The sequence below is a fragment of the Prunus avium genome, chromosome 5 (genome assembly GCF_965620075.1).
Source record: "Prunus avium chromosome 5, drPruAviu1.hap1.1, whole genome shotgun sequence".
NCBI lineage: Eukaryota > Viridiplantae > Streptophyta > Magnoliopsida > Rosales > Rosaceae > Prunus > Prunus avium.
The window spans coordinates 19,920,440-19,941,821 of NC_142288.1; the positions used below are offsets into that span (position 1 = coordinate 19,920,440).

General features: G+C 37.7%; 3 protein-coding genes and 1 long non-coding RNA gene across 8 annotated transcripts; 2 read left to right on the forward strand and 2 right to left on the reverse strand.

Annotated features, from left to right (window-relative positions):
- The first annotated feature begins 831 nt into the window (after positions 1-831).
- Positions 832-3,124, forward strand: LOC110753644 (Pentapeptide repeat-containing protein). Of its 2 annotated transcripts, none has more exons than XM_021954582.2 (7): positions 832-1,058; positions 1,160-1,358; positions 1,447-1,476; positions 1,693-1,799; positions 2,264-2,298; positions 2,443-2,571; positions 2,675-3,124. In XM_021954582.2, exons 1-7 carry the CDS (start codon positions 908-910, stop codon positions 2,864-2,866), a joined length of 843 nt encoding a protein of 280 aa, XP_021810274.1. In that variant the 5' UTR covers positions 832-907; the 3' UTR covers positions 2,867-3,124. The 2 variants fall into 2 exon arrangements, with proteins under 2 accessions (XP_021810274.1, XP_021810275.1); XM_021954583.2 differs by having other exon boundaries at positions 921-1,058; positions 1,155-1,358.
- A 516-nt stretch (positions 3,125-3,640) lies between these two features.
- On the reverse strand, positions 3,641-7,984 carry LOC110753645 (proline--tRNA ligase, chloroplastic/mitochondrial). Its single transcript, XM_021954585.2, has 11 exons — positions 7,511-7,984; positions 7,359-7,415; positions 7,135-7,245; positions 6,935-7,021; positions 6,724-6,837; positions 6,433-6,639; positions 6,080-6,217; positions 5,019-5,180; positions 4,376-4,575; positions 4,103-4,186; positions 3,641-4,020 (listed from the first exon to the last, which is right to left on the reverse strand). Exons 1-11 carry the CDS (start codon positions 7,847-7,849, stop codon positions 3,879-3,881), a joined length of 1,641 nt encoding a protein of 546 aa, XP_021810277.1. The 5' UTR covers positions 7,850-7,984; the 3' UTR covers positions 3,641-3,878.
- Positions 7,985-12,995: 5,011 nt separating this feature from the next.
- On the forward strand, positions 12,996-16,232 carry LOC148294482 (uncharacterized). Of its 4 annotated transcripts, none has more exons than XR_015836024.1 (3): positions 12,996-13,381; positions 13,784-13,842; positions 14,896-16,232. It is a non-coding gene; the product is annotated as an uncharacterized LOC148294482 (long non-coding RNA). The 4 variants fall into 4 exon arrangements; XR_015836023.1 differs by having other exon boundaries at positions 12,996-13,361; XR_015836026.1 differs by lacking the exon at positions 13,784-13,842.
- Positions 14,562-19,076, reverse strand: ANAC026 (NAC (No apical meristem) domain transcriptional regulator superfamily protein). Its single transcript, XM_021954586.2, has 4 exons — positions 18,317-19,076; positions 16,096-16,279; positions 15,729-16,000; positions 14,562-15,540 (listed from the first exon to the last, which is right to left on the reverse strand). The coding sequence occupies exons 2-4, from the start codon at positions 16,253-16,255 to the stop codon at positions 14,884-14,886; spliced, it is 1,089 nt and encodes a 362-aa protein (XP_021810278.1). The 5' UTR covers positions 16,256-16,279; positions 18,317-19,076; the 3' UTR covers positions 14,562-14,883.
- Between the last annotated feature and the right edge of the window lie 2,306 nt (positions 19,077-21,382).

The window sequence follows — 21,382 nt, forward strand, 5'->3', positions numbered from 1 at the left end:
ATTTTATTAATAAAAGGGTAAATACAAGAGATGTACAAGAAGAACACACTCTAAATGGAGGTCCTTGCATACAATAAATTTGGAAAAATAAATCCAACAAGATTACAAATTCAAGCCCAACTCACTTAGAGTTTACAGATAGAGGATCCAGAAGACTCTTTACAGCACCAGTGCTATAGAGAGACCATGAGAACAATTGATTCTGCATGAACAAGGAACCAGAAGCAGCAAAAGTGAAAAGGCCTTACTGCTCAACATCCACTTGGGCAAAGAAGACCACAACACCTCCAACATCTCACATGATCTCCCAGTACCCAATATGAAAGATCCATCTGGATCTAGCAACTCTACCTTCTCAACATAAAGGATTTTCAAAGCCAGTCAAAAAGGACTGGGAATAAACAAAATCTAGCACAAAATTGGGGAGAAGCAAAACCCAACATAAAACTGAGGAGGAAAATCTCTCTACAACATGACGGGGGAGAGAGTCGCCCGGTTTATTAGCCGAAGGGTTGGTTCCAGGGGAAAATCCCTTAAACCAAAGGGAGTTGCAGAGAAGAGAGACCAAGAAGGGAGAAGGGTTGGACATTGTAGGATTTGGGAGGTAAATTTTAACATTATGCGGTTTGCCAACAGTTGAATCCAATACTTTTGTTAACCAGAGTAGAAAGAGAGTATTTGTTAAGAGCCATTTTATCTCAAGCTTTTAGAGCCCTTGATGTAAAGATTTGAATTGGTAACAAGTGGCAAACCACCAACCAAAGAACAAACAAACACGTGCCCCCATCCCCACCACAAAAGATGAGCTTCATCCCATGTTTAACTTAAACCTTCCTAATCCGTTTTTCTCCCAAGTCCTACTTCATATTCCAACTTCTATACTTCCTAGCATCCAAATACTTTTGTAATGGCACTCACTTTTATTTCCTCACTATCCATTAAATCCTTAACCACTTCTTCTCCAAATCCAAAGGCTCCCCCAATTCGTCTGCAATCCCTCTCCAACAAGCCCTTTTCACTGGTCTGCCAATTAGACCCTGAGAGACACCATTTTCATGGTAAGCATTTCTTTTCCTAGCTAGCATATGTAAGCTACTGTTGGTAATGAACATCTAAGTTTCAAGCATACTAGCTTACTGGGTTTTCTCAAAAAGGTTAGATTGTTCCAGCAAGCAATGCAAGACAGTTAATGAAGATTCAAAGAAATGGAGAAGCATTGTTTCAGCAGCAATGGCAGCTGCAGTTATTAGCTTTAGCTCTGGCATGCCCGCCATTGCTGATCTCAATAAGTTTGAAGCTGACACACCTGGTGAATTTGGGATTGGATCAGCTGCCCAATTTGGTTCTGCAGACCTCAGGTCCCATTTCTTTTTAGAAACTGTATGTTGCAAGCAATTTTGGGTTCTGAGTATAAAGGTTGAATTCCCTTCCAATGTTGTCATGCAGGAAAGCTGTACATGTGAATGAAAATTTCAGGTAATTTTTCATCTCTGGGTCATGTTTAGCCATATGTCATAGCCCATAATTTGGACCAATTTTACAAAGAAAAGGAGCTAACATGAATGTAGCTGATTTTGTTGTTGCTATCTGTAACATGGTGTTTTGTTTGATTGCAAGCTTGCTGCTTTATAGCATTTTTTTTTTCAGTTTGTGCAATCTTGTATTTATAATCAATCTAAATGACTAATACAGAAGAGCCAATTTCACTTCTGCGGATATGAGGGAATCTGATTTCAGTGGTTCAACATTCAATGGTGCATACCTTGAGAAAGCAGTCGCATATAAGGCAAATTTTGCAGGTAAGATTGCTGTCGTTGAACGTCGTATCGTACACTTATAGAGAAACCGCAATATGCACAAGTGACACTGACAGACTAGAAGTACAAATAACTATAGCATTTTCATCATCCAGTAAATAATTCACATCAGAAAGACAGAAAACCCCACTTCATCATTATTTCCATTCCTGAGAGGTCATATCCATCCAGCCCTGCAAGTTAGAGCATTTCTTGTCACACCGCTGCATAACACTCTATTGAAACCTGCACTTATTTGGCGTTTCAAAAGTTCTTATATTGTTAAAAGATTTGCAACCCAGCTACTGCATCTTTTCTTATCATGATCCATGATCCAGGATTGGTATCTTTGCCAGGAATCTTATTGCATTGGTATCTTACAACAAAACTAATCTTCACAACTGTATCAGGTGTCAATTTTCATACACAAAATCTTTAATTTGTTAACATCTTCTGACATTTTACAGGTGCGGATTTGAGCGACACATTGATGGATCGTATGGTATTGCCTGAAAGCTCAGCACAAAATCCTTAACCATTTGACTTTGGCATAGTTTTAGGCACAGTTTTGAGATTAAACTTAAAGGAGTTAGTTGAAAGACTACCTAGTTTTATTTCCATTGCTTAATAATTATGATGATCACAGGTCCTTAATGATGCTAATCTCAAAGATGCCGTGCTTGTTAGATCAGTTCTCACCCGAAGCGATCTCGGGGGTGCCCTCATTGAAGGTGCTGACTTCAGTGACGCCGTCTTGGACCTCACCCAGAAGCAGGTACTGACCTAGCCAGCTATATTTCTACTACTGTGTTGGAAGTTTGTAACATTTTCTTCTTTAGCATGCATATTCCTACTAGTTCTTGGGTTTGTTCATATAGGCTCTTTGCAAGTATGCAAGTGGGACAAACCCAACCACAGGGGTGAGCACAAGAGCAAGCTTAGGTTGTGGGAACAGTCGACGAAATGCTTATGGCACTCCCTCTTCCCCTCTGCTAAGTGCTCCGCCTCAGAGACTGCTTGATCGGGATGGATTCTGTGATCAAGGCACTGGTCTTTGTGATGTAAAATGATTCCAAGGCATGGTAATTAGTTTTACCAACATCATTGATCGCATGCGATAAACGTGTGTAGATATGTATGAGGGATAAAAGAAAATGCAGAACCAAAACTACCTGTACATCCTTAAAGCCTTAACTACGAAACACATCTGAAACAGAAGGAATCAGTTGTTGATTATGATCATATCTTGAGTAATGTATTGATGAGAAAAGTTTTCCAATGCATCTATAGCAATTGAAGTATCATGATAAGTGCTACTTTCTATCTCATTTCACATGACTATGATTCCAAATTACACTTGGAGCTGGTTTACAGTATGCAATAAGAGGAGGATTTGTACAAAGCAGAGTGAAAGAAATTTGGATTTTTGTAGCCATCTAATTCAAACCAAAACTAAAAGGGGTACAGAAAATGGTTCTACTTCAATTTTATTTAGACCTCGCATCCTGTAATTTAACAATTAGGAAACAAAAACACAGGAAAATAGAAGAAGAAAACCTGGGTTTAGAGAAGCATCTGATGGAACTGCACGTTCTTAATTCCTTACCAACCCTTCACAGTCCAATGCCGAAACATAGCGCATTGTGTGTGTTTTATTCGCTTGGTTTCCACTTGCTTGTGCATTTGACCACAACTACTATGAGTTAAATTCTCCTCTTTAATTAGAAAGTTTTGTTTTTCTTTTGAGAATCAAATAGATATCAAATGCAATTCATATACCACAAAATAATGATATTAAAGTCATTTTAATTTGAGACACTGACTTATTAATAATAGGCTGACAATTCTTAAAAAGTAATCTATTTCTAGCTTCCCAAATTTTCCATATAATCAAATGGACAATGTGTACATCCAAAGATGAGAACAAAAGGAAATTAGCAAATGAACTGCTTTGACAATTCATAGCAATTTTTATGTTACATGATTACAACAAATCACTTTGACAAAACAGGAAACATAAAACAAATAGCTACTTCCTCTGTGCAGCAGGCAATATCAGTTCCGAAGGAAACCTGGAAACTCTTAGTATGACTTTGCAAAAATAGCTACTTCTTCTGCAGGGTTACCAGTCATCAAGCATGATTTAATCCCGCACGGCTGTTCAAAAGGAAAACACCTAATGGTTGCCCCTGTTTCTTCTTTTACTCTTAACTCCTCTTTGTCACTGTACGAATCATTGGAGCTCAATATCAGCATCAGAAGAACAATTCATATTTATTGAATTAAAAAAGTCAAGATAAACATACCCAGCAGACCATGGACCTCTTGCCCATTTTCCCTGGGAGATTGCAACTTTGAGTTCATCATATGAGCTGACATCCACAATATTGCTGCCAAAAGACCTCTCTTCTTGTCAATTCCTCCATAATTTTCCAACAAAGTAAAAGGGAATAATAAATGTTAAGATGATTTGAGTACTACTATCAATTCAATTCTTTTTACTAGATGCCTTATAAAACTCTATCAAACAGAAAGCATCTTAAGACCGTAGAGTGATAAATGTTGGAGCAAGAAAGCACCTATCCCGAAATGATTTTGCTTTTTCCAAAAGTGACGACTGGATCTCATCCAACTTGTCCTTGATATAAGCCTCCAAAACCGAAGGCTCCATGGATATTCCAAAAACCTTCCCTTGCTTTCCAGGAACATCTCTTCTAGATACAACCACACTCTGGCTTGAAACATCACGAGGGCCAATTTCAATCCTTAAAGGGACTCCCTACAAAATTAAGGCCTGTTATTGGGGTGATTGACAACAAGAGAACATTTTCATGCAGCTACTTTTATCTTAAAAGAAAATATATTATAAATAGCTTCTTCTAAATGATAGATCCCATACGTTATTTGTGCCTGCAACAGAATCAGCACTCAAAAGAAACGATTAACTCACAGGAAGTATATGTTCACATGTGACCAATACCAGTCTAAGAATGAGGAAAGGCTCATTTTATTCATAAAAGTGTCAGGCGAACATCCCAGTCAACTCTCATGCAAGTCAAACAATGAGAATGAATGAGATGGCTAATAGATGTAAGTTTTTCAACTCCTGTCACAGAGAACTTCTAAATATATAAGTTGCTCTCAAGTCATACGATTGCTATGCCAAAAGTAACACGCCAAAGAGTACCAATTTCTGCTTTATCCTTAAGGATAAACACAAACCTTCATCTCCCAGAAATTGAATTTCCATCCTGGTGTTCTTTGATCAGAGTCATCAAGTTTAACTTTAATGCCTGCAGCATGCAGTGCTTCCTTTACAGATGATGCAGCATTAAGAACTACTGCTCTATCGTCATCCTTCTTCCAAATTGGTATGATCACCACCTAAAGCAACCAATGCAGTTTTTTATAAGAAAAAAAAAAGGCATGCATGCATACATGCATAGACACATAAAACACACTAAACAAGCCAACCAAAATGAACTTTAAGCCTGACAAAGTATCCATTCTTATGAGAACAAAGAATGCTAAACTCTAAATAATTTTGTAGAGTGGGAGAATATATTAATCCAACTACAATACACCAGAAGATCAAATGGATGCTTTCTGTTTCAAAAATTTCTTAACCAAACGGTGAACTATAACAACACAAAATTGACAAACACATCCACACAATCTGGATACAGAATTTCTCTCAAACACAAGGGACAATCTAACCATGGATTCGATGTCCATGGAAAGCAAGTCCTAAGCCGGCTTCCATGTTACTGTTCTATTAAGAAAAAACTAAAAGAACCCAATATGTGGAGTTATCAAAACAGAGTGCCTTTCACTGTGACATCATAAATTCCCTCTTTATGCATCGGAATTTTCAATCAATGAGATACACCTTATAGATTTGTTACAAAATAACAAGCCACAAAAGATCGACACAAATGCTTATCTTGAACATATTCTATAGTTAGATTATTCTACCATTGTCTTGCTCCTTTGCTTATGAAGTTGTTCACATCTATTGCATTTGCCGAACATATTAAGGAATCAATCCCAATAAATTGCGACATTAACCAAACTCACAAACAAATTTCCAGATACTCCTGTACTCACAGAGAATATGCCAAGATACTGACATCGATGTATGACGGATTGGACTTCTCAAAAAGTCTGTTTTGAAGACAATCTTACTGCAGCTTTTGATTTACATACATATAAGCAAATCACCACAACTCTAGGAGCACGCATTAGCAACATAAAATGCAAAAAGTTCTCCAGCTTTAGCTTACCTGTATCGGTGCAATCTTTGGGGGAAGCATTAAACCTGTATCATCTCCATGGGTCATTATAATACCACCAACGAAACGGGTACTGACAGCCCAAGAAGTCTGCCATACATGTTGCCTTAGTCCACTTTCATCAGTAAACTGTGCAAGCACAAATTTTGGTCAAATGGATCATATACAATTAAAGCATACAAGAATAATGATTAGTCAATTACAGGAAACAATGTTATAAGTTGAAGACTCTAGAAGGAGGATTAAAGATTCTATTCCCTTAAATAGAATACTACAAATGAGGCTTCGATTTCTTGAAGCATCAGGAATAAAACTGCAAGGACAGCACTATCATAGAAGAATACCTGTGTTCCAAAGGCACGAGAAAAATTCTGCCCAAGATTGTGGCTGGTTCCAGCCTGTAATGCCTTCCGATCACCCATCATAGCTTCTATGGTATAGGTCTTCACAGCACCAGCAAATGTTTCTACTTTTGACTTTCGACCTGCAATAACAGGTATTGCAGTTTGCTCATAAGCAAATTTTGTATACACGTCAATCATCTGTATAGCCTGCAGTTCAGCAGCAGTAATGCATTAACCAAATGGTATTCATTTTGCTACTGTTTAAGGGCAATCATTATGTCAGATGCAAACCTCTTTCTCTGCCTCCTCTGGAGTGGCATGAGCAGTATGGCCCTCCTGCCAGAGAAATTCAAGAGTCCTCACAAAAGGTTTCGTCCGCATCTCCCATCTTGTGACATTCGCCCACTGAATTAAATTAGCCATGACAAAAAACCCAAATTTAACCCAAATTCCTCTAATGAAAGTTGAAGCATGCTGCAAATGATGTGAGAAAGCATAATACCTGATTAACCATAAGGGGAAGATCACGGTAACTATGAATCCACTGAGTGAACATGTGATTTACTATGGTTTCACTTGTGGGTCGAACCTGCACACCTTCGGTCATAATTATTCAGTAACTTCAATAGTTTGAACACAATAGTTCAGCTTATACAATCAAATACAAAATACAAAAAGAGTTCGCGATAGAGGACAACATACCACAAGTTTCTCTTCAAGCTCCTTCCCTCCTCCTATTGTCACAACTGCTAATTCAGGACTAAATCCTTCAACATGACTAGCTTCTTTCTCTATAAATGAGTAGGGTATAAACTGCAGCATTCCACATAATCAAACAACTCAAGAGTTATAACTTGTAAGCATATATTAAAATTTGGAATAACATAAAAACCAAAAAATAAAAAAGCATTGTAATTTAATAATACCTGTGGGAAATACATGTTACTGTGACCAGTCTCCTTGAATTTCACATTCAGATAATCCTACAAAATAAATAACAATTTTTTATTAACCCCTAAATTTAATTTTAAATTAAGGCAACAAATAAATCCAATGCAAGTAGTGGAGCTAGAATTACTTGAATGGCTTCCCAAATGGCGTAACCGTAGGGACGAATGACCATGGTGCCGCGAACCGGACCATAATCGGCGAGCTCAGCTTGCTCAATGACATCGAGGTACCAAGCATTGAAGTCCTTCGACCGAGGAGTGACGGCTTGGTCCTGGACTCGGTTTCTTTTCTGAGTGTCGACTCGGTCATCGGTCTCGGATACCGTGGTCTGAGCCGAGAAGGAGGCCGAGAATACTGGAGTACGGAGGATGTGGTGATGGTGGCGGTGGAGAACCGCCGGAGAACGGCGGGTGACGGAGGGCAAGAAGAGCGAGCTCAGAGAAGGTAATCTCAGTGACGCGACCATTTTTGGGGGCTCAGAGACTTGGGAGAGAAGGGAGAGAGATGAGGTTTATGATGCGGGTGTTACGTGGTGAGGCTAGATTGGCTGTGATGGTGTTTCAGTTTTGTGATCCGATGATCTGATATCAAACGGCTTCTGCTTGGTCAGTCGATCACCGATCGATTTTAGAGTTTGGTCAATCTTTCAGTATGGGCTGGGTTCTATTTGGGCTTGGCCTGTCAAGGAAATAGAATTTTCAAGTCTTTCGGTTAGCCGAATTAGTGATGGAGGCTAGGATAATTAGTTAGGATTAGAAGGAATTCATGGTTATCTTATTTCCTTCTAATGTAAGTTTTTGAGTATAAGTGAAAGTTTTGTTTGTACCATATCTGACCCTCCACTCGTACAACGACACGTGGATCTTATAGACTCGCCCAAGTACCCAAGGCCTCGGACAATCGGCATCGGCCACCGATCGCATAGTCTCAAAATTGCGAACAGCCATTACAGGCCAAGCTCGTCTACAATCGGCATCCCTTACCGATTGTAGAGAATCAACCTCGAAGTCTCCGCCCAAAATATCTAAAGACTCGTGTCGACCTCAGAAGGCCCTCCCACGAGTCCCACATCGAAAATGAGTACCAAGAGCATACAAAATGCCCTCTATAAATAAGGCCCCTCCACTACAATACAGGGGTAAGACTTTTAAGCTTTACTTCTATACTTTTATATGGTCAACAACAAAAGCTCTTAAAAACAATCTTACTTGAGCATCGGAGGGTCTTAGGCTGGTTCCACACCGGTTCCATAGATCTCACGAGCTTCGCTTATCTTCTATTCAGGATTAGCATCTGAAGACAGGAAGAATCTCCATCCATCACTCAATCGATCTGCTAGATCGTCTACATCTCTTGTAAGTTGCACTTATCTCCATCTGTTCAGTTTTAGTGCCAACAAGTTTAAACTACACAATTATGATATTGTGGGGATTCGAACCTAAGACCTCTGATCTGCAAGTGAAGGCCCTTTTCCACTCAGCTAAACCCCATTGGTCCCTCTAATGTAATTAAAAGAAAAGAAAAGGGCTTTTTTAGCAATTGGATGGAGCTGTGAGATTTCACTTGGAATGAAAGGATTGGAGTGTGATTAAGCAGTATTGAAGTTTTAATATCTAGAATTTATATATAAATCTAAAATGACAAAGTTATAGATATAAACACAATATCAGCATCGAAAAGATGAGTAGTTATCTTCTTTTTTTCATCGCCACATCGGAACTTCCAACTATTATGAATCAAGATGTATATCGGTTGGATGGTAAATGTCGAACCATCCCATGTCATTGCCTCATTACAAGTTAAAAGAAAACTTAGCAAGAGAATGAGCCACAACAATGCACTTGCAAGAAATGATTTACATGAGAGTCAATAAAATTTAGGGAACTAGTTATCAACTTGATCCAGGTGCTCGTTTGATGCAAAGCTTTCCCTACGTTGATTCAAAACCAAGGTCACTACTTATGCATCCGAGAAATTCCTCAATAAAAAGGAGACTGAAAGTTCCCATATATATTTTAGTGTCCGCTGCTCTTGGCAGGCAAAACAACTTATTGCATGGACCATACCATGAAAACAATATTGTTACCATGAAGCAGATGGGGTGTGTGGTGTGTGGCATGCCATCTACGCAAATATTGTAATCATTGGGCCGGCCTGCGTGCTGGTCCTCACCAAATTGTTCATTATTTTCTCTCCCCATATACATAACCCGGATGGGCACACTAGTCGAGCACCCAATAGAATATCTCTCCTGTAAATATGTTTATAAATTTTCTAGATGTTGGGTGCAATAATTTGCATCAAACTAGGATTAAGCTCTATAGTTTGTTGGTATTTTCCCTGGTGTTATTTGGGTTAAGAATAGCGGTAATTAAAGAGGAGGAAGGGGCATATAGGCCATGTTTGGGGACTAGTATTAGATTGGATTGGAAAAGTCACTAAATCTAAGGTATGGTGAAGGAGGAAATGAAGGTAGGGGTGAATGACTTTCCATGTTGGGGGGATTAATGGGGATTACTTATAAGGTGTTGTTATCCTACCATTTTGTGGGAATTAGATGGGATAAGTTTCTTTCATGAGTAATCCATCCTCTACCTTCAACTTGGTAAAAAAAAAAAAAAATTATTTCTTCCTTAAACATGCTAAAGAATATTCAATCCAATCTAATACTAGTCACCATAAACATAACCAGAGAGGCAAATTAAGTCGGTTGGCAATGGCATGAGAGCTTTTTAAAGTTGATGAAGAGTGTCATAAAAGCTAATATATAGCAAAGCACACCATAAAAGTGGTAGGGAAGTCTATATTTTTGTTCCTAGAGGTCAAGTTTGAGCCCATTGCTTGGACTTTACTTTTCTCTTTCTTATCAAGTGGACAAACAACATGCATCAACCATCAACAAATAATAAAGCAGAGCACTGAAACAAAACAACCATCAATTTGTCTCCTTTTTGGGTGGCCTCCAATCAGGGAATGTGCCCTCCTTCCCTCTCAACTCTCATCCTCTTTGTCCATGTGTGTCGCTCGCTCTGCCCTCAAAACCCTAGCTAAAAAACCTAGTTTTCTCAATGTCAATGTACAACTTGATAACGTGTGTATACCTATATATATAGGTGATAATGTAGAGCTATAGCTAGGTCTGTATTTTGTACTATGATAGGGTACATAAATATTATGATCATATATATACACACGTACGCATCCCCAATTATTGTATGTATATAGAATGTAGCAGGCGTACAAAAGTTTCTTTTTTATTTTTTTTCATTTCTGAGTTCAGTATATCAACACTCTCTACTTTGTTTAAATGTAGGGCATACGAATGAGATGGTCAACCTCTCAGCCTAAATAAAGAGCTAGCTTCGTCTGCGTCTATGTTATCTCTACCTCAGACAATAATTTAATTTCTGAGAGAAATATGCCACCTAAATGTCATATATACTTCATTCAGTAGTGACAAAGAATGGCACATCACCTAAATAAACAGTAATACATCAGATCAGATTGATCGATGCGCATATGGGCATGCATTACCATATGTTACAATCTATGCTTCATAAACAAGCTTCATTCTATTGTTGTACAGCCCAGCGTGGGCCAATTATTAAATCTGATCCAGTATCGATATTGTCGATAACTTAATCACCTACATGAGTTTATGCTTAATAAATCCATCCAAGTACGAAACTGTATCTCAAAAAGCGTCGCGTTATTAGTAGCTAGTGAACCAATATTCTTTTGTAGACTATTTTAGTACTTTTCCAACATGGGATTATGCACACATTCACATCTAGGGCTTGATCAAGTCACACAACCGCAACATCTTATTTAATTATGTGATAGAAGTACTTAGTTTACTATTACATTCTAAAAAAGTAATAAGTTTTTAAGGGTATACTAGTGATTTGCCCCCTGAACTTGTACCTTAATTTCAATTAACCCCCTATTCTTTTTTTTCTTTTTTTATTATAGAAAATTAAGGATATGAACTTCTTTTTTTTGCCTATTTCCCCCCTGCCGTCTAAATCCGCAACATTTCATCCAATTTTTAGTTAAATTATTTTAAAAAATTATTGTTTTGGAAAAATATTGAAGAAAACAGAAAAATAGACCCAAAAAAAAAGAAAGAAGAAAAAGACACTAAAGAAAAAAAAAAAAGGAAAATTGACAACAACAAAAAAAGAAGAAAAATAGGGAAATTGAAAAAAACAACACACACACACGAAAAAAAAGAAAAAAAAGAAAAAGAAGAATGAACCAAACCTATCGCCACTCCCCTCCCCCAACAACCTTATCGCCAACCCCCCTCCCCCATCTATATCAACTTCAGCAACCCCATCAACCCTAAACCCTAAAACCCCAGCCGAAATCCATCCCCACGCGAGATCCATTCCAAGCCCCAGCCAAAACCCATCCCTAACCCTTGCCCCCAAGTCCCACGGTTTTGGGTTTAGCCAAAGGAGAAGAAGAAAGGGAGAGATAGAGGCAAAAAGAAGAAGGAAAAAGAAAACGAAAGAGAGGACAATCGAAGATCTAGGCTCGATGACGAAGACTTCACAGCCTGGATAAAGGCTGCAAGATCTAGGCTCGACGACGGCGACGGCGACTTCACGACTTCATGGCCATAGATGAAAACAGACATAGAGAATAAGACGGAGATAGAGGGAAGAGAAAAGAATAAGAAGAAGAGAGAGAGAGAGAGAGAGGGAGAGAGAGAGAGAGAGAGAGAGATTTAGACGGCAAGGGGGAAATTTGCAAAAAAAAAAAAGTTCATATCCTTAATTTTCTAAAAAAAAAGGATAGGGGATCAATTGAAAGTAAGGTACAAGTTCAAGGGACAAATCAATAGTATACCCAAATTTTTAATTAGGATGTGGACCAAAAATTATTTATGATATACACAAATATGCAATGGATTGATTCAATATTTAAGGATAACATAATCGCTGTCTCGTGGTTTTGCAAAGGCAGAACAAATGAGTAGTAGTAGAGGCAAGTCCTGGACTCCGGGAACTGTGGAGCTTAAATTGGGATTTAAGAAACGTCGACTAAGGAAGGACAGGATTAATGATGCTGCTTTTCTTCACATGCCGCTGTAAAGAATGATGTTTATTATCCTAGTCCACCACAAAACACATGTAATGTTGTTATGTGAACAAGAACAAACCCTAATTACTCAATCAGTTTCACACTTGTCTGCTTATTGTTCTGGATTTTGCTGGCCAGGTGAAGCAAACTCTCTCTCTCTCTCATGTGCAGGCCAGCTGACAGAAAATGAATAATGTCAGTCTTTAGTTTGGTCCTTTCTTTTATGTTAAGTGACGCAAGAAAAAGTTAAGAAAACAAATAAAACCCAGCACGTCAAACTCTCTTTGGTCAGAAAGAAAGCACCCACTTCGTTTTTATCTTTTTCTTCTCTGAGGAGTCCATTTCCCAAGCATTCTCTCTCTCTCTCTCTCTCTCTCTCTCTCTCTCTCTCTGTGAGATAGAGATAGTTTTGATGAATTATGAGTCCATGACAGCACGCCCAATGATGTTGTCCCTTCAGAATTTGCCATTGCTTAAAAGGGATTTTCATGCTTGACTTCAACTCAAGTAAGAGAAGAGAAGATGCTCTCAGGTCAATATTCCATAGCAACCACACTCATTATTTTAACAATCTCAGACTTTGTCCTCCTCATATTTAAACCCCCCCTATCCTGTACCCCTTGGTATAATTTTAAATGAACTTCACGCGGGCCAACAAATCTATATCTGCAAAACTTGTTGCTGGGAAGCTAGCTGAGGTGGGTGACTGATATCTAAATTAATTTAAGCATGGATGTGCTGCATGCATGTTTCAACGCATTCACCTCTTCTATTGTATTGTGTTCTATGGTGCTTCCCAGTTCTATCTGATTTTTATGTTCTAGTTTCATCAACAAACTGAGGGAACTGCGAATATCTTGTCGAAGAAAAGCGATTCTAGCTGTTTTCGAGTAAGTCATCTTCTTTCAAGGTATGCCAAATAGTCTCTTTGGTATCACATTCAAATTCTAAAACCGAAGTAAGTTAATAATTAAATGTTGCAACACATCGTCATACTAGTTTGATTTCTGCACAATAATAAGTACAACTCTTTCAAGTTATGCTATTGTTATCTATTCCAGAAACTAAACCATAGGGAGCCGGGAAAACTTAGTTGTTAATTGTGCCAATTCCTTTCTTATTTCTCAGTTGAAGATTGGAAAATATTTCTCTCAAACAGCTCGCCATTGCCTTCGATACAAAGCCTCCTTTGAATTTATTTTTTTGTTGACAGAATTCATTTTTTTTTTCAGTTAGAATTGTTGCAACAGATCGACTAAATATATATTGAACAAAGTCTATAACTGACTGTATTAACTACCATTAATTCCAGATCAGCTTGCATATATACTGGACAGCAGCTGCTGAGGCTCTTGTGATATTTATGGTGATGTATGATGTCCCAAATCACTTTGTGTTTTTTTCTCATCGATCGCCACCTTATATACGTGGAGTGCATGCATCACAATTGTAGGACTAAATCAAGAATAGATCTTGCTGATAGTATATCGTCGGTAAATTAAACCCTATTTGCCCGTAGGCGATTAGTTTTGAGTTCGATACTCTAATTCTATTATCAAAAGTTGGATACTTAGGCCAACATATGCTAACAGTCTGCAAAGACAGAACCTTTCCTCAGCATACGAATTTCCAGGAAGACAAAACCTTTCTTCGCCAGCTTACTCTCTTATGATCCTTACTTTGATTTCTCTTTCAATTTCGCAAACTACAAGTGGCAGTTCCCAAGTCTTGCTCAAATATTAATTATACGAATTAAGAGCATTTTCGAAACAATGTGCCACAATCAATTAAGCCACTCAGTCTTCTACCTTTCATTTATGCCCACCGTATGATCATCATGTTCTTTCAAAGTACTTAACAAAATTGTATGTTCCAAAAATATCTCAGGACAATCACATACCAAGAATGCTACCAAGTCATTTAGTCTGGAAACAATTGATTTTATGATAAAAAAAATACACACACACACAATTGATTACATTATTTCTCATAAAGTAAAGAGGAATCGTTGTGTCACTGCTGCTGCGTGCTTCATGTAGACAGAGAGTTTTACTCAGTAAATCATAATAATCAAACAGAATACTGGGCCATGCGAAATAACGAAAATACATTCAACAAATATATTGGCCAGATAGTTCAACAAGTACTGCTACGCCATACAATCCACGTAGTCTTGACTAAGTTATTTTGTAATTAAACATATACGTTCTACCTAGCTAGCTGCCTAGTATTTCATTAAAACATCAAAGGGCACAAAAGTCGAATAGGGTAGAGAAATAGCATTGTGTTTTCTTATGTACAGCAGCTGGATTATAATAATATTGTGTTTTCTTGATCCCTTTGAAGTACTGTACCTCCTAAGATTAATTAGTATCATGTATTGGCTAATTATATGTAATATTCATGTTCTGATCATTTCCACAGATCAATTTGGCAACTAGAGGTGGATGTTGAGGCATAGTCCTGCCCCAAATTTTCATTGTCTGGCCTTCTGGAAGACTCATTGGCCAGCATGTTGGCCACATGAAACATTGATGCTGCATTGGAGTAATTTGTAACTTCCTTGGAAGCATCTTGCTGGTCCTGGCTCAGCTGCGACGCAACAAACTTGTCGAGCACACGCCAATCGGTCACCTGATCAACAGATTGCTGATCATTATTGTTGTAAAGCACCAATGACGACGACGATGAGTTGAACATGTTTTGCTGCTGATTGATGTGCTGCTGCAATTGCTCTTCTTGTGTGAGTGTGGAAGACTGCAACATTGAACCATATGGGGCTGACTGAGGAACCTTGGGGCTTTCTAATTGAGGGAGCTGGAGGAAAGAATCATGGTGGTGAAGATGTGGCATGTTGTACTGCAAATCAAGCTCTTGTTTGCACTGGGAATAGTGCTGCTGCTGCTGGTGATATGGTGAGGCATAAGGGTGGGAAATTGATCTCCTTGGAGACTCAAGTTCTGGCATGAATGAGACTTGGTCATACCAACATGGTGACTCATAATCACCTATTTTCCTCACTGTTGCCAATCTCTTCTTGAACACCCTACACACAACCCATCCTTCTTCCTGTGTCCAATTATAACAATCTTTGGTGTTAGAAATAATAACTTCACTTACAGACAAAGAAACATATACAACTGTGGGGGGTACAATTTCGTCAATCCTTGCTTCGATTCTCCTTCTAAGAAACATATAAAACATATACATTATTGATATATAGGCTCGTAGAAAGCATAAGAAGAATTAATACTTGCCTGAGGAGTTCCATTCTCACTAGTTTCTAGTCGATACTCGTGCATTATCCAATCTGACTTTTGTCCATTTGGAGCACGGCCTTTGTAAAAGACTAAGGTCTTTCTCATGCCAATGAGGATGTTCCTTGAGTAAATAGCCTTATCTCTTCCTGTAGCTTTCCAGAATCCGGCTTTTGTCGCCCTATTGGTTCGAGTTCCAGTAGGGTACTTCTTGTCTTTGTGGCTAAAAAAGTACCATTCATTCTGATCATCAGCTCCTATTTTGCACAATTCTGTCCAATTCAACAACAATAATGGTGAAGAGGATCAGCAGATTATTAAGTAAGTTCTCTCGGTTTAACTAAAGCATGAATGAATTACCAAGTACCTTGAAGATCCCACGGCTCAATCTTATAAAGATCAACATCTTTGATGACATCAAGGTCAATCCTTTTCGAAGCAATCTTCTTTCTAAGATAATAATCGACAAGTTCTTCATCCGTGGGGTGGAATCTAAAGCCCGGGGGTACATGTGAAAAAGTATTCATCTTCTCCGTATAGTTATCCAAAACCTGCATTTCAAACATGAACACAATCAAAGCCCCAAAAGAAAAACATGAATAATAAGCAAATATGAACTCAAATATACTTATGACAAATGCTTCCTCCCGGTCATGAGAGAAAACGAACACATATCAAACGTGAAGTCCTTCTATATAACATCAATGTGTACATACCTTAACTTCTAAGTAATACACAAACATACGTATATATGATTAGTTTTTTCTTGCAGTAAAATAAAATATCAAACTGTTTAGCAACAAAACAATATTGCAAAGTTTTTAATGCTAAGTTGAATTCCGATCTTTGGAATATATAATATGCACCACGCCAATCTAGCTAGTAAACGCAACACGTAGCGGTATGGAGGGAAAGAAATTACACGAGATCCACAACTACTACTGAGCTTCTTTTTGATTCTTAGAGTACACAATGCCATGAAAGAAGCCCTCTATTAACTTGTTGATTCCACCGCGAAAAGAATAAAACACAGAAAACTCTTATGTTTTAGTGAATATTGATACTGAAATCTTACGTCCAAAGGCAAAAAGTGTTTGTACTTATTTATACCTATAGAGAACCCTAGGCGCTAATAAGCATCCTAATAAAATGGGAAAATAGAAGAAAAAAAAAATCTAAAACTTGCCAAAATAAAGAAGATCCTATAAAATAGAATTTATTAAAAAGACAATACTTGCCTAAAACGAACCTATATATATACGAGACAAGAGATTTTGGGAAACCAGTTGGCGGATTAATTATAGAGGAGATCATATAGAGATAAGATTTCCATAATGGTAAATAAGTAATTCGTCTTCTTTCTGTCTTTTATTTTGCCTATTTTGAAATCTGGAAGTAGATTCTATACAAAACAAGAAGATGGATCTTTATTTATATCATGCATATCTATACATGTTCATCCAACTAAATTCGACAGCTTAACAACAAAACATGAGTTTAAGAGTTTAACAATGGCATGATGATGAAGATGAATGAAAGTTGATGAAGCTACTTGAATTAGAAACATTAATCAAAGCGAATCTACGTGTAATCTTCGCTCAAACTGATTCACTTTTCTTTTTCTTTTTCCATAAGAAGTTTAGAAATCAGATTGCAGATTTATACACATTGAAGAAACATAAAAAGAAAAAGGGGTCTCATATAACAATGGTGAAAACTGAGGGGGCAATGACAAAAAGTTGACTTTGGATGATCAATAGCATAAATTATGAACAAGAAGAAAAAAGTATAATCATACTTAAATTTAATTTAAACGACTACGAAAATAATTTTGTCTATACCATAAGAAACTAGGAAATGGATCAATCATTAATATAGCTGTAGTAATATTAATTACATGGTAACTTAAACAATACACTAATTTATTTTCATAGCTGTAGGACTCATCTAACCAAAAACAAAATGTGATAATGCATGTAGGACTCATCTTAATGATTTTTCTTTTCATGTAAACCAGATGGTATGACATCTTCGAGAGAATAGATCCATGCATGTCGTAAAAGGAGGTGGTACGGAAAGTATATTGGTAATTTTGATTTCCATCAAAACTCCATCAAAGGGGTTTTTTAAAAAATGGATGGAAGATAAGCTAATCAAAGAAAAGTATGAGTGTTCTTGCTCATGCGGCTTGGATGAGCACACAACATGAAAGCTGAAAACAGCCAGATGATCGATCCATGTTGTTCCATATTAAGAAAACAAAGATCATCCTACAAAGCATGAACAGTGGAAGATACCATCTTTAAAATTAAAGCAAATATATTTGATCTTAAGCGAGCCTAATATTCGACGAAGCTTCGAGCTAATATTTCATGTGCTTTGCTTCCAAAGATTAATGGTATGTACCATTTTCATCTCTGATCATTTTAATACACTCATGCAGCTGGCCACATGGATCAAAATATTATCACCAAGAAAATTAAAAACCAATAAAAAGAGAAAAAAGAAGAAGAAGAAGAAGAAGAAGAAGAAGACGATGATATCAAGAAGAAGAAGGGAGGAAGAGGAAGAGAGGAGGAGATGACAACCTTGGTAATCTTGTACGGTGACAACACCCCTATGGAAGCTAAAACTGCTGCACACAGATCTGGTTGATCAAGTAAACCTCGTATATCCACCAATCAGCCAGATGGTAGCTTAGAGATATATATGTAGGAGACAATATAGGAAGCTTGGCTTTCGTCACTCTTTTTAACTTTTTGGTTGTGAAATCCCACTGAAGCAGACAAAAAAGAAGCACAGAAAAGAAAGGACCAGACACAAAAACAAAACATACAAACAAATAAACAAACAAACAAGAAGAGCAAAGCAAATCCTCGGGAATTGAACTGATCCTCTCCAAGAGAGAGAGAGAGAGAGAGAGAGAGAGAGAGAGAGAGAGATCAGATCCCGAGAAATGGAAAAGAAGGAAAGGAAAGTGAAGGAAAAAGGAAAGGGAAAGTTAGAGGCTAGCTAGGAATGGAAAAACAGGGAAGAGACGGAGTTAAATAAGAAGAAGCAAACAAAGAAACAAACAAAAACAAAATATATAAACACATGCCCTAATAATCCATCCCTCTCACTCATATGCACATTTTCTCTCTCCTTATCTTTTCAGTGTGTCTGTGGATGGCTTGATTGCTGCAAAAGCTTTGCCCGAAATAAAAGGGAGGCGCTCAAATGGCTCAAGAAAGTGAAAAAATGAATCAATGAGAGAGAGAGAGAGAGAGAAGGTAACCTCCAGAGCCACCCACCAGTGATGGAGACCAGAAGAGAAAAGCTGAGCTTCTTTGAGGTTGTCTCTCTTCTGTGAGAGTGAAGGAAGGAGATTGGACTGTTACCAAAAAAAAAAGGAAGGAGATTGGACGGTGAGGATTGGATGGATGACGAGATCATATGGGGATTGGCTTAAATCTTCAAGGACAATGAAGGACAAAAAACAAAGGGATTAATTAGTAGTGTGTTAAACAAATTAATTGACTATTAATATTTGTTTGATGATGATGATTGATGATAAAAATATATGTGTGCAGATATTTGTAATCAATGGAGGATATTTTTTTGGTGGTGACCCCTCTCTGCCTGAGGCTGTGGTGAACATTCTCCCGCCAAAAAGTAACCTAAGCTTAGCTAGCCATCTCTCTCTCTCTCTCTCTTGATCCATTGCAGTTGAGTCTACACCGCGTGCTGTGCACGTCCAGATTAATTATGATACTACAATTTATAGCCCTTCTAGATGATTACTATTTGTTTATAAAAATTATAAGATCAATAAACTTTTCCTAATTTCTAAGTGATTAAAAAAAATTACCCATACACCCGAAATTATGTGTTTCGAATCCTCCCTCTTTCAATATTGATTGTATAAAAAATAGAGTGTATACAACCATTTTAGCCTTAAATTATCATATATCAAATTTGACAAAGTAAACTGATCCAAATGTGTACCTGCATGTTGTATTGGGTTTCTGAAATGAAGGAGGTATTCCTTTTCCCATCAACTCCTAGCATAAGGACTCGTTTGTGAGTGATCTAGATAGGCTGGAATCACTTCTAGAAAGAAGCATCTTCCATGTGTTTTTTTTTCATATAATCATTTTAAGCAATTTTAGAAGTAATTTTGGGGAGAAACACATGATAGGTGCTTCTCTATAAAAATCACTTAAAACCACTTACAGTGTTTATATAGAGAAGTTATTATTGGTATATATCGAAAATCACTCCCAAACAAGCCCTAAATAAGTAAACTCATCCGCATTCTGTCTCATCAAATTAAACTTCTGCTACTAGGGTTTAATTATATGAAAACATGTCTCTCAACTGTTCCATCGATCATTACAATTTGAATTATCCTTGTTGGAAACATGTCTCTCAACTGTTCCAAAATGACTTAAATTATAGAGATCGATATAGCTCTTGGCACAATGAACAAAAATTTTACTAGCAAATGGAGGACTCTCCTACCGTAGCAAGGAGGCTCAACGTCCTGTTTTTTGATCGGCAAGGAGATTCAATATCTTGAAGGGGCAATTATATAAAAAAGCACATAAGTTTATTGAAACCTGAATTGAGTTCATAATTGATGAAGTTTCTTTTACTAGTTCCATTTACAGAAAATAAGCGATATTCTACTTTAAATAAAATATATATATACGATAAATTCAATGTAATTAAAAAATAATAATAAAAATCAATGATATTCTTCATATCTTTCGACATTTCTCTTTTTAATTAATGAACACCGATATTCTATACATAAATTTAGTTTTCCGGAATTTTCTTACCCCATATTTCATTCGCAGATTATGTTACTAAAAAATTAATTTATATCATTATTTTTTATTATTTTCAGCAACCATCTCCAAAACCCTAGACAGCCACACTCCAAATCCTTCAACAAGCAGAGTCTCTGCAAATGCTCGACCCCGTTACAATACAAGGAAAGAAAAAAAAAACAAATTTAATTAAAAAAAGTGCAAATAAATTAGTGCAACAATTCTGGAAAGAAACCTTTTTTTAAGGTTTGGAAAAAAAGAATTATATACGATCCTATGATTCCTATCCTCACCAGCAAATGCACGCGGGCTCTGGTTGGTTGGTCCGCAATTCTTTAATTTGTATTGTATTCTCTACGAACCCTCGGCTTTCATGACATGGGCCCCACAAACCGACCTAGACAATACGACAGCGACACCTCTCCAAATACATAAATTAAAATAAGGACCTCAAACGGAAGCGGCTCGGCTCAGCCGCCCAGCCGAGGAGCGAGGTAACAGCGTGACAGCGAGAGTCAGCTGGGTTGTGTTTGTGTGTTTCCGTGCCTCTGGTGGTGGTGGATTGTGGGGCCCAGCGGACGGAATGATGTTGGGGACTCAGTACGTGGCGGCTGATGGTCCGGCGTGGGCTAGCCCACGATCATTAGGCTCACGATTTGGTGTGCAGGCCGGTTTATGCTTGCGGGACCCACCCCCGTTATCCCGTTCTGGGCCCACTCGCGCCCTTTTTTGCAAGAGAAGCTTACGCGTTGCCTTTTGACACATGTACCGTTCCCGGTTCAAAAATGATTTTCTCCATTTAATTCACACGGATATCTGCAAACATTTGTTATCATTCAC

Excerpts from the sequence above, each read along its gene's own strand:
- LOC110753644 (XM_021954582.2), top strand. The coding sequence starts at position 908 with ATGGCACTCACTTTTATTTCCTCACTATCCATTAAATCCTTAACCACT. Across the intron at positions 1,059-1,159 it reads TGAGAGACACCATTTTCATG|ATTGTTCCAGCAAGCAATGC; the intron begins GTAAGCATTTCT and ends CAAAAAGGTTAG. Across the intron at positions 1,359-1,446 it reads TTTGGTTCTGCAGACCTCAG|GAAAGCTGTACATGTGAATG; the intron begins GTCCCATTTCTT and ends GTTGTCATGCAG.
- LOC110753645 (XM_021954585.2), bottom strand. The coding sequence starts at position 7,849 with ATGGTCGCGTCACTGAGATTACCTTCTCTGAGCTCGCTCTTCTTGCCC. Across the intron at positions 7,022-7,134 it reads AGCTTGAAGAGAAACTTGTG|GTTCGACCCACAAGTGAAAC; the intron begins GTATGTTGTCCT and ends GAAGGTGTGCAG. Across the intron at positions 4,021-4,102 it reads AGAGGTCCATGGTCTGCTGG|TGACAAAGAGGAGTTAAGAG; the intron begins GTATGTTTATCT and ends TGATTCGTACAG.
- ANAC026 (XM_021954586.2), bottom strand. The coding sequence starts at position 16,255 with ATGAATACTTTTTCACATGTACCCCCGGGCTTTAGATTCCACCCCACG. Across the intron at positions 16,001-16,095 it reads TGAGCCGTGGGATCTTCAAG|AATTGTGCAAAATAGGAGCT; the intron begins GTACTTGGTAAT and ends TGAATTGGACAG. Across the intron at positions 15,541-15,728 it reads GTGAGAATGGAACTCCTCAG|GAAGAAGGATGGGTTGTGTG; the intron begins GCAAGTATTAAT and ends AATTGGACACAG.